Genomic DNA, 16,796 nt, shown 5'->3' on the forward strand with positions numbered 1-16,796 from the left:
CAATGCACTATCGGACACAACTTTTGTATCGGTGTGCATTTTATGATCAAATGATTATGTCTTTAATAAATGTTTGTTATAAAACTAAAAAAGATTGAGAAAATACATTTTTGATGCATTCAATATTCTATTATGAAAATCATTCAACAAGCAACGCCATGACAAAACTGTACTCACTTTCAACATTTTTGATTATTCATTGTTGCCCTTGCATATCTTATGTACAATATAAAATTCAAGTTAAAAGTTGTTGAGGTTTATCACATTTAGTTGCACAATTATATGAGTCCCCTTCTAAGAAACTACTGACTAAAGATTTAGCACTAATAAATAAAAAAGTACTTTATTTTTTTTTTATCAAAAATGAAAAAAAAAGTTATATCAATTAAAAATAAAAAAAAAACTATTTTGTTATCATATTTTTTAAATTCAGTGTTTCTCATTAAAAAGATATATAAATCTAACAAAGTAAAGCTGGGACATAACATAATGCTATTAGTATAATTAAAAACCAAGTTTTCAGAAAACAATTGAAGGTATGTTAATTGAATGTATTTCCACCCATAAAGATCAATTTTGATATAGAACTATGAAAATTAAGTTTGAAACGGTGCCATTCATGCATCCTTAGTCATTAGGGTAAGAATCCGGATTTTTTTTCATTGTTGGTTCGTTTCCGATTATTCCCAACTCTAATCCGTAGTATAATAGATAAACGATGTTTGGTACGCAACTTGGAAAGGAATACGAAGTTTTCCATGCAAAAAATGGATTACAAATTCACTTCAGGCAACTGTTATCAGGAAGGAAGCTATTAAACCAAGAGTTCCAAATGGTGAAGTTGAAATCATCCCTTCGTAAATTTTACGGACGCCATCACGAGTTGGTTGACCGTTATGGAATAACCGTTTCACAAATGATATCGGATATGTTCCTTCCGTCGTAACTACAATCCCCTTCCCTTTCATGAATATGACCTACCGAATTAGACTATTTACCGGATTTGTAATCACATAAGCAATACGACGGGTGCCACATGTGGAGCAGGATCCCTAGTTTTTGGTGGGGTTCGTGTTGTTTATTCTTTAGTTTTCTATGTTGTGTCGTGTGTACTATTGTTTTTCTGTTTGTCTTTTTCATTTTTAGCCATGGCGTTGTCAGTTTGTTTTAGATTTATGAGTTTGACTGTCCCTTTGGTATCTTTCGTCCCTCTTTTATCACCTGATACATGTAACACAAAAGGGCACATATCGTCAATTTCTTCTTAAGAAAAAAGGCATGGCGTTCGAAGAAAGGGATGACGTCAGGCAAAATTAAGGGCATACGATACAGTTACAGGGTAAGTAATGACGTTGCTAACGTAAATTGTTATTTTCGCGACGTCAAACTATGACTTATCGGGAAAAGATTCAGTTTTCGACTGATTTTTATCATTCAAACTGATTTAGTTTGAAAACGAGTGCATGGACCCCTATTTTTTAAAACGAAATTCTGTTTCATTTTGCAGGGAGATTGTGTTGACCAAATTTTATCAACTGTAAATAGTGCAATTTTTTTTAATTTTGATAAATCTACAGCAAAAAATTACGTTTTTTTCTCAATTCAGGACCATTTGATAAATATGAGTTATTTCTGAATAAAAAAAGCATAAAATTTTAGGATACTTATAAAATACAGAAATTACGAATTATTTAACAAAAAACAATTTGTGTTTATCTTTTAAAACAAAAAAGTTATGTCTTTCTTTCGAAAGTAAAAATACGGCCACAAAATCCGAATTTTGAGGAAATATACAAAATTTCGACCTCATTCAACTCAAAAAGTAGCACATGAAGGTATATTTTTTATTACATATTTGATTCAAACAGGCAAAAAATAGCATATACGGAAATTTTCGTCAAACTGTAAATACGAGATCAAAACTGTATCGTATGCCCTTAAGATAAAACACTTGGCAGAATTCGTCCATTCAGAGAAATCTGAGTTTAGGAACGGGTATAATAATAAAGTAGAACAAATTTATCGTAAGTATTGTAAATGTTGTAAACAACATTTTAACCCTTACAATAATAGCGGATGATAACTGACCTTGAACCAATAGAAAATAGTAAAATTGAGAATGGGAATGGAGAATGTGTCGAAGAGAGTGTTTGCTTTTTTCGAGCTTGTTTCCATTTCTATCTTGGTCTTTTATAAGATTATACAATTAAAAGGCATATGTTAGTTTAATATTAAAAAAACCCACATTAACTCGTTGATTTATATAGGTATTGATTCCAAGAGTCGAATCTGAATACCTGTAACATCAATAGCAGTTTGTTGAAGTGGGAGTCTTGTTTATTTTGTATGATTCAAAGACTATAATAAAAATAAAGTTAAACATGCTCCAACATATAATTATAAATAAATTTGATGGCAGCTAAAGTTCACATATTGATTCAAGTATATGATAATATATATACTTACAGTATTCTCTGTAGTAAATAGTTATATTCGTTACGTATGCAGATCCGAAAGCAAACTGAAACATCCACCAAGCTGGTGTCACCTGTGGGTATGTGTGAGAACAAATGGTTGTATTAAATTTATTTGATATAGGAGGTTGTATCGCATACTCCGATTTATATTTGCCATCGCCAAAATCTTTACTATGGGATGCTTTGCCAAATGGTGTAAGATTATCTATAAAATAAGAAATAAATATAAATTAAAAAAAAACCACATACGTATCGTTATATTTTACAATAAAATGATAATGGAATGGGGAATGTGTCAAATGACAACAATCTGACCAAAGCGCAGAAAACAGACGATGTCCAACAATGAGTTTTCAACACATCGACAAAATCCCGCATCTGAAGGCGGGCTACACCTGCTACATCTGACCCCTTAACTAAACGTGTACTAGCTCACTGAAAATGAACGTCACGCCAAACTCCAATGAATTGATCGACTTATTTGACGATACCTAGTTTTTTGTGATATTTGGTAGACGACATGAAAAGTCTTAATTATTATTGTTGATTACACAAAAACTAGTAATATTATTGCTGCTTTTGGTTAAATTTTTTATACAATGTAATAAATATTTGAACTGTTATGAAGAACAAGGAAGCATCGAATGTACGAGGAAAGATCAATTGTAATTGTTCAGATTATCATTTTATTTTCTCTACCAATTTAAATTTTGTACATTACAAGATGTCTATAGGATGTTTGATATCTTATATAGTAGAGGTAATACGCCTTTGAAACTGACACTGTTTAATCGAACACTTTACTTTGTAAGGTGTATCTCGCAGAACACTGTTTTACATGTGTTTTCTACTCCTTTGCATCCATCAAAGATTGTGTTTAGATTATCTTCCGAAAGTTCTTAAAATATCCTAAAAATTCGAAAAAATAGTTTTGAAAGAAGATGTCCAAAGACTCCATTGCAGAGTTATTACCTGCTGTATTTGATATATTAATTTATTTATAACTAGAAAATCACACGTGATAGAGACCATGGGCATTTCAATCTGAAGTCCTTTATCACAATCAGAAGACCGCATACAATATCGATTTTCGTTGAAGTAAACTGTCAACGTCAAGGATAAAAAAAGAAAAAAAAGACCAAGAGACAAATGGACAAACACTGAGCAACACAAAGCCACCAAAATCTGGGGTCGATCACGGGTGTTTCGGAAGGGTAACGTAAGCCTGCGCCACATTCGCACCCGTTGTTAACTCCAATACAATATATGTACAGGCTATATCAAGTAAAAAGGCATCACACAATAGCGGATTGGCTCTTATCTTACTCTTAATATTTTAATACTGCACAATTTAACAAAAAAAAGTGTCACCCAACTACAGATCAGAGCGTCGATTAACAACAATTTCGTGTTTCAATTATTCAGGTTTCAATATCCTTCTAAATGCATGACAGTTTCAAGTTTCAAAGACGATCATTATTTGAAATTTTGTTTGAGATTTTCACCGAATCAGTTCTAATGTTAAATCTGAATATGACTACAATAACGATTGTTTTAAGACCAAAATTAAAATTCGTTTGGTAAGGAAGTTTTTACATATATTTATTTGGTAAGGAAGTTTTTATATTAAACTGATTCGCTTCGACAAAAGTAATGTATCTCATATTTAAGATAATTATTTAAAGGATTTTTGAACAGTTTATGAAGAGAATACTTCATATGCATTTCTTTAAATATAAAGACTAAAAACCTTGAAACTCACCACATCCTTATTAGTCCTGTGTATTGTCATTTGAAGATTTAACTTAATTTTACGTAATCTTGAAAGCAAATAAACAAAAAACTAAAATTAGGTTTATGCAGGAATTGTCATTTCTAATCTAGCATCTCAGTTCCTTATAAAAATAGGAGTTTACTTTTCAGCAATGTATGCAAGGTAGAAATTCCAAGTGAAAAAAAAAGGGAACTACCATGTCATTATTTCTCTGTAGAGACTTTGATGAGGTTTTGATTTGTCTAAAAAAGTTTTTTATTTTACAAAATGTAATACTTTTCATGTCAAAACAAGATATATCAAGAGTATTGCTTTTTTTCACTGTTCATGTGAAATTAGGTAATTTTATTACAAAGAAAATACTTGCATAACGTTTGATATTAAACCATAAATAAGAGAAAAGGACGTTTGATATTAAACCATAAATAAGAGAAAAGAGAAATAGTCAACAATATTTCATGTTTAAACAATTTCTTAAGTAGGCATCAAAGATTTACAATGTCTTTTTTGAGACTTTTATAGCTGACTATGCGGGATGGGCTTTGATCATTGTTGAAGGTCGAACGGTAACCTATAGTTGTTAATTTCGGTGTCATTGTGGTACCTCGTGGAGAGTTGTCTCAATGGCAATCATACCACATCTTCTCTTTTTTTTATATATCAAAGTAATACTTAAACTTTAGAAGACAAATAATTCCAAACAAATTTTAACAATACTACCTTTATAAATAGTGCTAGTCAGAAATGATTGAGGCATTCATGCAGGAAAACAAATATTTTAAAATGAGAAAAGCATGGAGTATTAAGTAACGATGTATATCGTCAACATACATTAAATTATAAACTAACTTACGTTGTGCTGTAACTGTCAATATAACTGTTGCCTGGATTAGTAAAACGAATAACATTTCAGCCTTTGTTTTTGTCGAAACTTATGTCTTGTGCTAAAATGATATTAAAGAGACCATCGTATTCATGCAAAATAGTTCATTTAGATAGAAACGTTTGAGGAAGTAAACTAGGCTACCTGGATGGCACTTATTTTATCTTCGGCAGTTTTTCGTTGTACGTTAAATATATTTCCTTTAATAACATCAGATTATTACATGATAATTTTCATATCGCATGTATTATCAGCCCTAGGTTCAATATCAGCCCAAGAGCCGCATGGCCCGATGGTTGATATTGACCGAGGTCTGATAATACATGCGATATGAAAAATTACATGTTATGATCTTTTTATCATATGCTTCAATGAAGATCAAACAGGAAACTGGCTCGGACGTCGCCCAGTATAAAAAGGTCCGAAACAGACGTCACCATGGACACGGTGTCGTCTGATATGGCAGGTGTCCCCTCATCACCAGACATGACAAATATCTCAAACACGACTCATTCAGATCATCGTCCTAGTGACAATAGCAATATTACACATATACAGCCATGTTCAGTTCTCCTTAAAGACATTTTGGTTTTTGATGACACAGTACAACACTGTCGCATTTCAAAATGTGAGACCAAAGGCTGCAAAACTTGTACTATTTTAATTACAGATGCTGAATTCACTAGCAATTTGACCAAGAAGTCATATTTTACCAGAAGTTACGATGATCTGAATTGTAAATCGATAAATGTCGTCTACGGATTAGAGTGCAACCTTTGCGGATTGGTATACGTCGGTGAAATGAAAGGAAGGCTAAACAAACGTATGTGCGGTCATTGATCAGACATTAACCTCAATGCTAACGACATTCTATACCAGCATTTCAATCAGCCCGATCATTCCATCGTTTCTATGACAGTTCGCATTATCGAAAAAATATACCATAGCTCTAACAATCCTAATCTTTCAACGACTCTCCGTAGACAAAAAGAAGACAACTGGATTAGACAATTGGGAACTGCAACACCGTATGGCTGCAATGACAAAATTGATGGTATAGGTATTCTATCTAGTCCTTCGTGTAACTCAGTGAATGTGATGAATGTTTTCAACTCGACTCCTCGACGTAGACGCAGTCATGGTCATCGTCATTATACATCACCTTCTCTGCATGATGTCTCTATTAATGACTTCCTGCCATTCATACAAAAGCCGTTAGGTATTCATCACATTCGCACGAAACTTTATTCATTACCCCTATCAAAACTTCATTCTCTGTTCAATTTATGTTTGGAATCCACTGTTACAAACCCTCATTCAAACCAATACAAACTTCAAGCTATAATTTCGGATATTGCAAGTTACAGACTTTTCAAGCCAGTTCGCATTGGAAAAGATGAAAAAGAGAAAAGATCTTTTCTAAATCTTTCCTTTGCCAACAAAAGTCTCGATGTCGTCAACCTAGGCAATATCCTTCATCATAAATTAGTTCAATCGAAAATACCTCCTTATTTCAAAGACCAGTCTGTACCAATAATTTCTTATACATATACCAAACCTATTGCAACTAAAATTTTCAATTACAAACTCGTTTTGCAAAATCTCGATATTGACGACTTCAAGTCTAAACCTCCTGATTGCACTTGTGCTAGTTCCCAATTCACATATAATCCTGCTGGCCACGTTATTACCGGTGACCTTAACATTGTTAATAACACTTCTCTACGAAATGTGTTATCGAAAGGTCCGAAATATCGTGAGCCTAAATCCATCAATTGGAAATACAACTTTAAAATTTTGATGGATTCAGTCGCGGATTATGCCAGGCAATGGGCTAAACGTGAAAAGGAAGATGTATACACTCTATCCGAATGGATTAAGGCAGTGAGGTCGTTAATACAAATCAGAATTAAGAAACTGAATGGGTCCATCATTGCCCATGCTACGTCAATCTTTAAAGACCCAAATGTTGCTAAACACTTATCCGATCTCCATGATAAATATGTTGTTGTCCCCGCAGACAAAGCCCCAAATAACATCGTTTTTGTCTGTAAAAGTCACTACATTAATTGCTTGATAAACGAATTAGGTATAGACAATTCACTTGGAAACTCAACATATACCCTCACGACACTTACCAAAGAGGAAATCCTGGATAATCATAGGTCTGTTCTTTGTTCCTTTGGTATTTCAACCAAAGATGAAGAACTGGATCTTCCATCACTGTATTGGATATCTAAACTACATAAGTGTCCTTACAAACAACGGTATATTGCTGGGTCTTCCAAGTGCTCCACGAAACCCTTTTCTAAATTATTAACATCTATTTTATCAGCAATCAAAGACGGGCTTCAAAGTTATTGTGAAACTGCCTATTCTAGAGGTGGCGTGAATCAGATGTGGATACTTAAAAATTCCAAAGATCTTTTAGAGTACATACAATCTTACTCTCTTTCATCTTGTAACAGTATTAAAACATTTGACTTTTCTACTCTTTACACAAGTATTCCACATTCCAAACTAAAAGACTAATTGAAAGAGTTGGTATTACTTTGCTTCATAAAAAAGAATGGCCAACGTAGATACAAGTATCATGTCTTCGGGAGGGATAAATCATACTTTGTAAAGAATCACTCTGATTCAAACAAAAAATTCTCTGAAACCGATATTATCAAGATGCTAGATTTCTTGATTGACAACATATTTGTAACGTTCGGAGGACGTGTTTTTCAACAGCTTGTCGGCATCCCAATGGGAACAAACTGTGCTTCTCTACTTGCCGATTGGTTTCTTTATTATTATGAGGCTGACTTCATGCAGGAACTTCTTAGGAAGAAAGATAAGAAGTTAGCAATATCCCTTAACTCTACTTTCCGCTATATAGTCCGGCCGATCGGTGAAAAAATTGCTCAAATAATGAGGAAAGCACCAATTTTTGCATGATGGTTCATTTTTGTGTACTGAGCAATATTAGCTATGGACCCACTCTCAAAATTCAATATGGCGGCTTATTTCAAGATGGCTGCCGTACGTTCTAAAATATTTTCCAGTATTGCATAAACCACAGTGGATTTGATGCTGGGTGCACAAAAACCAACATACTTGAATGACTTGGTGTACCTAGCAAGATTTTGTTTTGATCTATTTTTGAAATACAAAATGGCGGCTATTTTCAAAATGGCCGCCTTGAAAAATAAGCAAATATTCATTATTGAGAATTGACGTGAATATAAGCATTTTATTGATGTATAGTGTCATTTGGTATCTGTCCCAGTTCTGTCCTTTCTGATTTTGCCTTGCTTGTCATTTCATACACAAAGTAGTAGCTTTCATAAAAAGCTGCAGTAGTAGCTTTCATTAAAAGCTGCATTATTTGTTGTCTTGGGTCACACATAAAAGCTGTGATTTGGGATTTATCTGCCTTAAGATATTATTCAGTGCCTATCTTATCTCTTGGGTCGCAATATTTTGCAATTTGAGACATTAAACTGTGAATTGAGAATCAGTTAAACACATATCAGTAAAATGGCAGGAATTGAGGACAACAAGGACAAGAACATTGAAATTGCAGAAACTGAATCACTAAGGGGTATGGAGAAACCCTCAGCTGAAGACGCTTTAACAGAGGACAGCTCGGAAATGACTATTAAACAATTGTACAAAGAATATTTAACAGAGAGAAAATCAAATGCTCAAAGAACAGCTGAGATTTAACGCAATATAAAACAGAGCAAAGCGCGAATATATAAAACATGTGTTGGTCTCATTACGTTTCAAGCTGAACAGAAAGAGGCAATGAATATTAAAAACAAACAGATGAAAGCAATATCTCAGCAACTTCAGCAGTTTGAAGACAGGATAGACAACAAGGCTAGTAATAATTACTTGGCGGAATTGATGATCAGACCAATAAGATATTCAATGTTGTGGTGGGACAAATAGACAAGCTAACGACAACCGAGGAAGGAGACACAGTTCTATTTAAAAGTGCATTTGAACAGCAGGGTACCTTCAAACAATTGGCATCTGTTGTAAATGAATCAGTGGACAATCGAAATAAAGAAGTTAATATTTCTGCAATGGACATACCATCTAAGCCAAAATTTGATCTTAGCCAGTACAATGCAAGTTTACCAAAAGTACACAACAAAATCCATGCCGTGGGTCTTTCCCCAATTGTAGTTCGCATGAATCATACACCGCGCCAACTCTGTCGAAGGTGTCTTCACCTTAAGTCAAACGTCCTATGTCAGGGCCCTTGGCCCTGCATGAGACAGTTCAAGTTATTCAACAACAATCTCCATTTAAGAACATACTATAAACCTCTAGTACTAATCAAGGATACCAGCAAAAGGCTTATGTGTCTTCTTACGCATACTAACCATCTACTATAAGTCAATAATATTTGGTTCAGATCAGCACACCATCACAGAAACAATTGGCTGCAAGTGGATTCTATCAAGTTTCTCCAATGCTGAATGCAGTGCCTACTTACGATATCATCCCCGTCGAGTCAATGGCAAATCCAACATTTAACACTCCAATTATGACAACCTCGTCCGCTTCTGGAGCTCTCATATGCTTCCCATAACAGCAAGTTGATTCCATTTACCGATCCAGGAAAGGGCAGAGGAAAGAAAAAGAGTGTTACCATACCTCTTCCTCAGACTCTTCACTGGAGACAGAATATACCCGATTACAAGAAAATCTGTGTGCAAGGGATCGCAGCCGAAGCCCACAGCTGCCAAAAAATGCAAAAACTCAATTGAAGAGGATCCATCACTTGGGAGGCGTTCATTTACCAATTTGAACGAACTGCCGGTAGAAGACAATGGAAAATCAGGAAAAATGTGTGTAGGCCCCAGATTGCCAGGCCGATGTTGGCTTTGAGTACGATCGCATGGTAAACACAGATGATGATTCCAAGGCCTTAAAAAAGCATTCATTTGGAGCAGCGCTTCAGCAAAAAAGACGATCAAACCAGATTGGAACCAAAACATTCCGTCGAGGATGTAAAGACAAAGATTCTTCAAGACATGTAATTGAGAGGAATCCAGAAACATCTAACAAGGCGTTAAAACAATTGAAAACCTCAAAAGCAAACCAGATGGCGATATATGGATACAAAAAGTGCCAATTATGACCAGCGACAAGTCTACTTTGCTGATGGCGCAGTATCACCGACCGATAAAGAAAATATGAGCAGTCCTTTGGATTATGAGTTGCATAACCTCACACAAATTGTCACAAAACTAGCTGATGTTATGTTTTCAACTAATCAGCATAACTTTGGATTGGCCGATCAATATAATCGCGGTTCTTCTGATAAAAAAATCATGGAAGATCACCAGTTCAATGAAGGATCACCTGATCAATATAAACGTTGAAGATCCCTTGAGCAATACAATCGCGGTAAATCGGCAGATAGAAGTACACCCAAGCGTAATGCCTATCGATCAGCAACACCCCCACTAAGATAGAGATCATATGGTCCCTAAAGACAACGGTTATCATCTCCACGGACAAACTCCAGAAATCCAGAATATTTCAGACAACGGTCACCTTCACCAGGATACGGAGCAAATCAAAGTGTAACCCCAACAATGGAGCAAAGGGTCGGGCCAGTAGGACAACTCAGATTCCAAAGTCTATTGGCCATGAAACATCACCTTATCACAAAATCGAACAGAGGCCCACTGCCTCGCTCAAAATTGTCATCAGACGAACCATTTGAAAGAGCTTAGTAGTACGAGGTACTATACATGACCAGAATGTGAGCATGATTGTGGACACTGCTGCAATGATAACATTAGTAAATGAGAAATTAATTCCGGCAGAAAATGGAGATTTGGAGAACGTAACGCATGATTGTGGACACTGCTGCAATGATAACATTAGTAAATGAGAAATTAATTCCGGCAGAAAATGGAGATTTGGAGAACGTAACGCTACGTGGTTTGGGTTAACAGCTTGTTATTGGGGAGATTAAAAGGAACGACTCTCGACATTAATAGAGTAAACATTAACCATTAACAGACGATGTTATACTTAGGCTAGTTATTTTGGACACACTGATCGCAGTGATAAACCTGAGTACTCCCAGAATTATAATCAACAATAAAGTGATAAATGCGCCATTTGTTAATAGTGGAAACGAGATTTTAACTCAGCTAGTTTGCATAAAACGAACCATCACAGTTCCGACAAATTCAAACACGACTGTTACCATTAAAACTAATAAAAGTGCTGACCAGGAGTGCATTTTAAGACCATGCTCGCTGAAATGTTGCAAATTGGTTACGCACGTAGTTGGAAAAGGAAATAGGTGCCCCTTAACTATTTTAAATGATGGCAATTGTCTAATCCGCCTGAAGAAAGGTACACCTATTGATTACATAGAATAGTTTGACGATGTAGTGGGTACGGCAGAAGAAAACGCGATAAGAGACGTAAGACGTGGCATTGAAGAGAAACGAGACAAGGTGCCCTCGGCACTGCCTCAAAGAGCAGATGAGTTACCTACTATTCCACCACATTCAACCGACCTATATTAACGTCAATCGACTCGTTTCAACCTATTTCATTCCAACCATTAAAACTGAAAGCGTTTAAAGAACAATTACAATAACATGTAACATATATATTGATTAACATTTTGAATTTCACTATTTGTTTTTATATATACAGCTTTATTTGCAACTGATGTGTTATAGAAATACCCAAATTATTTGTTTTATACTTTAGAATTAATTGATAACAAATTCAAGAACATGAAGTTCATTTTTAAAGAATCAGTACTTTAATTTCCGAAATTATATAGAATACCTTTAGGACAATCTTGAATTTTATACCGTTTTTCTGCCATCTTGAAAATGGCAGCCATATTGGATTTTTCAGAGTGGGTCCATAGCTGAAATCAAAGGGTATATAACCAAGAACTACTATGTAAAGTTTCATGCTTTCCTCATCAAGTGAGCAATTCCGCTCTATATCTGCACCAATCGGCCGGACTAATATAGATGACGTTCTTTCACTAAACAATTCAAAATTTGGTGACTATGTGGAACGCATCTATCCCATCGAATTGGAGATAAAGGATACTACAGATACAGTTAAGTCGGCTTCATATCTTGACTTACATCTAGAAATTGACAATGAAGGTCGGTTGAAAACAAAACTTTACGACAAAAGAGATGATTTCAGCTTTCCAATTGTGAACTTTCCATTTCTAAGTAGCAACATTCCAGCAGCACCTGCATACGGGGTATATATCGCCCAATTGATACGATATTCTCGTACTTGCATTTCCTATCATGATTTTCTTGATAGAGGGTTACTGCTCACAAGGAAGCTATTAAACCATGAGTTCCAAATGGTGAAGTTGAAATCATCCCTTCGTAAATTTTACGGACGCCATCACGAGTTGGTTGACCGTCATGGAATAACCGTTTCACAAATGATATCGGATATGTTCCTTACGTCGTAACAACAATGCCCTTCCCTTTCATGAATGTGACCTACCGATTAGACTATTTACCGGATTTGTAATCACATAAGCAACACCACAGGTGCCACATGTGGAGCAGGATCTGCTTACCCTTCCGGAGCATCTGAGATCACCCCTAGTTTTTGGTTGGGTTCGTGTTGTTTATTCTTTAGTTTTCTATGTTGTGTCATGTGTACTATTGTTTTTCTGTTTGTCTTTTTCATTTTTAGCCATGGCGTTGTCAGTTTGTTTTAGATTTATAAGTTTGACTGTTCTTTTTGGTATCTTTCGTCCCTCTTCAACAATGGAGAAAAAATACAGATTCATATATTGATCCTTTTACGTCGTTCCAAAATAGAAGTTCAAAGATTGAAAAGTTCACGGACGTCGGACCCCAGATTTAGTACATTCGATATGATATCTTTCTATCATATGCCTCAACAGAGAAGAAAAATATTCTAATATGGACGAATCAACAAAATAAATAATTCAACTATAAACACAATGAACACTGTTTGGAAAAGTCAACTGTTTTTAAAGCAACTTTCTAAACTATGTTTGCAACTTTTAAAAATTCATTTTAATAATTAATATTTTATTTGTTTTTTATTATTTTACACAATCATACTTTCCAGTAGTATCCAAATGATTGTTTTGTATACTAATTCGTAATGTTTTTTTACTGAAAACGTAGCATTAAGGTGTATTTTTTGGAATATGCCGAGTATCACCGGAATGCCATGCGATAACGTTACGGAAAGACATTTGATAACAATCGAAGCATGCGATAAACTTTTCATTTCAGTCCGTTAAGCACCAATTCGTAAAATATGAAAATAACGTTAAGTTAATGCTATTATCGTACAGTAAAAATCATATGTTATAAGTATATATGATAATGATTGTTTATTAAAGGCTTAAGTTGTCGCACAATATTATGAAAGCGTTATTTTCATTTGAATCCTAACTCCATATCAACTTTTGAGAATTCTACATCTTTTTGGACCGAAGATGGCCGCGATCTCTTCGGAGGAGATGTCATTCTTCAAAAGGATGGATACGAGTCACTTTGAGTTTTGGTGAATTACTTAAAAAGTCGCAACAACCAAGTTCCGGAATATGAAAGTGGAAACAATCTTTAACGGGAAAGCTACCATCTACACACGACAAATCATGTACACAATTCTTCTCGTAGAGAACTATTGCATATGGTATATTATTATGTAAATACTGATATTATGAATTGATATACATTGTAGTAACAATTCGTCTAATAATTTAGCCAACAATATGGATTTTGCATAGTGAAATATTCATACAATTATGTTTATTCATAGAATAGGGGTCTCAGTTATATTTCTGATCACATATATTGGTTATTGTTTATAAACATAACTTCAGAGATCAATTGAAGGTCTTTCCATCCTATTATACGGAAAATATGAAAATTGGGTTTGAAATGTGACTTCCAGCTGCAAATTATAGCTTATCTATACTATTCATGATTTTCTTGATAGAGGGTTGCTGCTCACAAGAAAGCTATTAAACCAAGAGTTCCAAATGGTGAAGTTGAAACCTTCCCTTCGTAAATTTTACGGATGCCATCACGAGTTGGTTGACCGTTATGGAATAACCGTATCACAAATGACATCGGATTTGTTCCTTACGTCGTAACTACAATCCCCTTCCCTTTCCTGAATGTGACCTACCGAATTATACTATTTACCGGATTTGTTTTCACATAAGCAACACGACGGGTGCCGCATGTGGAGCAGGATCTGCTTACCCTTCCGGAGCACCTGGGATCACCCCTAGTTTTTTGGTGGGGTTCGTGTTGTTTATTCTTTAGTTTTCTATGTTGTGTCGTGTGTGCTGTTGTTTGTTTGTCTTTTTCATTTTTAGCCATGGCGTTGTCAGTTTGTTTTAGATTTATGAGTTTGACTGTCCCTTTGCTATCTTTCGTCCCTCTTTTAAACGAGAAGACCTCATTTTGTGTGTCGCTTCTCTTCCTTCCACAATAAATAAATCATCATGCCTCTGTGTCCTATAGATATCATGCATAGTCGCATTTGTCATCCTTTCTTATAATTATTCAGATTGAGTTATTTTGGGAGAAAAACGACAAAAAAGGAGTCCGGATATGATTCCGTCATCAGACTAAATATACGCCACAGGTAAGACTTCCGGTTTGAAACATGCACAAATACAACCAATCGTATGATAGATAACAAAAATGAAAAATAAATAAGCCAATAAGAGCGTTCTCAATATCATGGTGTTTAGATCGCAATAACAACAACTATTATACCTCCTTGTAGAGGACAATTATTTTTCGCGTTTATCTACATGTAAACTACGATTATACTACTTCAATATATAGAGACTCTCTGTATTCTGTCTACTGTTTTCTTTGAGATGTTTACTATCCAAGGAGTCATACTACTGAGTTGCATATATATTAAAATAAGTAAAACATGTGACACAAGTACAACCAATCGTATGATAGATAACAAAAATCAAAAATGAATAAGCCATTCAGAGCATTCTCCACATCATGGTGTTTAGATCGCAAGAATCACAACTATTATACCTCCTTAGAGAGAAAAATTATTTTCGGCGTTTATCTACATGTAAACTACGATTATACTACTTTAAAATATAGAGACTCTGTATTCTGTCAGGGACTTTCTATGTTAGTATAGAAAGTCCCTGATTCTGTCTACTGTTATCTTTGAAATGTTTACTATTTAAGGGGTCTTACCAATTGCATATATATCAATAAGTAAAACATGCTCAACTTCATCTAAAACTACCTCGACCAAAAACTTTAACCTCAGTGAAGCGGAACGGACGGACGACCGAACAAACGAACGAACGAACGCACGGATGCACAGACTAGAAAACATAATGCCCATACATGGGGCATAAAAATTAATGGTTGAAAGGGAAAATAGTGATTTGGCAAAAATGAAAGTAAGGTAGAGATTAGAGGGAGGCAGGACCTTTTTCGGGGCGTCGGGATCGGGTGTTGTTTAAGCTCGGGATTTAGAGATTGATCCTTACGGAATCCTGGAATAGATTTTTCGATTTCGGGATTTCGGGATATGAATTTCTTTAAATTCTGCATCTCGGGATTTCATGATTTTAAGCCCGGGATTTCGGGATCGGGACCCATCCGACAACCCCTCAAATTAGCCTAAGTCGGTCTTAGTCATTTCTACATGATTTATATCCTACCATTGGTATGTTAATAAGGCTCTCAAAAGAAAAGGCACTGATGGATTGTTCTAGAAGCATATTTTATTAGACTAATAATGGTCTATATATAAGCAGTTACATTTATTTCATGTTTGAAACGGTGCAAATTTTTAATTTGATTTGACTTTTACCAAAAGAGGCATTGTAGCAAAGGAGAAGAATAATTGTGGTCTGAGGCCAGAAACACGAAAATAATTGAATTTAACAGAAAGGAAACAAATATCGGACTTTGGAAAAAGCGGGAGAGGGTTTTTGATACCTTTTATGAAATTCTCCATACATAATATCTTTTACAAAAAAATCATCCTACAACAGTTCACAAGCTGTATATGCCCGCGATTTCGCGGGTGTGTTCTAGTTGTTAGTTGATTATAGAAATAAATAGTTTGTATACACTTCATACTTTATACTAATTGCTAACTTTTTTTGAAAAATATGCAATCGATAGCAAAGAAAAAAAAATCTTTTATCACCCACACTGATATATTTCAGGTCTTAAGTCGTGAAACATTTTGAAATTCTGAAAGTGTAAGATAGGTTTTTTCAAGTTCGTAACTGACTAAAGAAAAGTGTGACATTCAATATTCGGAGCTTTTTTTCTGGTCATTTGAAATTTAATTTGTTTCAGATTTTTTAAACATACGTACAGCGACACCTTATAATCGGACATTCATCATATATTTAAGCTTTACATTCTTTTATGGACGATCATGAAAATTAAAGAAGTGTGATCATATTTAATTGGTTTAAATATCCGCGTCGATACATGTTATGTCGTCTCACGATTTTTAAGTACTCACTTTGGCAAGTATTGTGTATAACGATAGGTCCTTGTACTATTAACAACTTTACATAGTAAAGAATATTTTCCTACTCCTTAAAACACAATAAATATATTTAACGTTACCTGTACATGTT

General features: G+C 34.8%; 1 protein-coding gene across 1 annotated transcript in view; it reads right to left on the minus strand.

Annotated features, from left to right (window-relative positions):
• Positions 1-5,159, minus strand: part of LOC139482671 (receptor-type tyrosine-protein phosphatase epsilon-like) — a 38,680-nt gene extending 33,521 nt beyond the window's left edge. The window contains exons 1-2 of the mRNA XM_071266728.1: positions 5,105-5,159; positions 2,467-2,682 (exon numbers count right to left, since the gene is read on the minus strand). Of these exons, the coding sequence (XP_071122829.1) occupies positions 2,467-2,682; positions 5,105-5,159 (271 nt within the window). The remainder of the gene's footprint in view (positions 1-2,466; positions 2,683-5,104) is intronic.
• Positions 5,160-16,796: the final 11,637 nt, after the last annotated feature.

Source organism: Mytilus edulis, chromosome 1 (genome assembly GCF_963676685.1).
Source record: "Mytilus edulis chromosome 1, xbMytEdul2.2, whole genome shotgun sequence".
Lineage (NCBI taxonomy): Eukaryota > Metazoa > Mollusca > Bivalvia > Mytilida > Mytilidae > Mytilus > Mytilus edulis.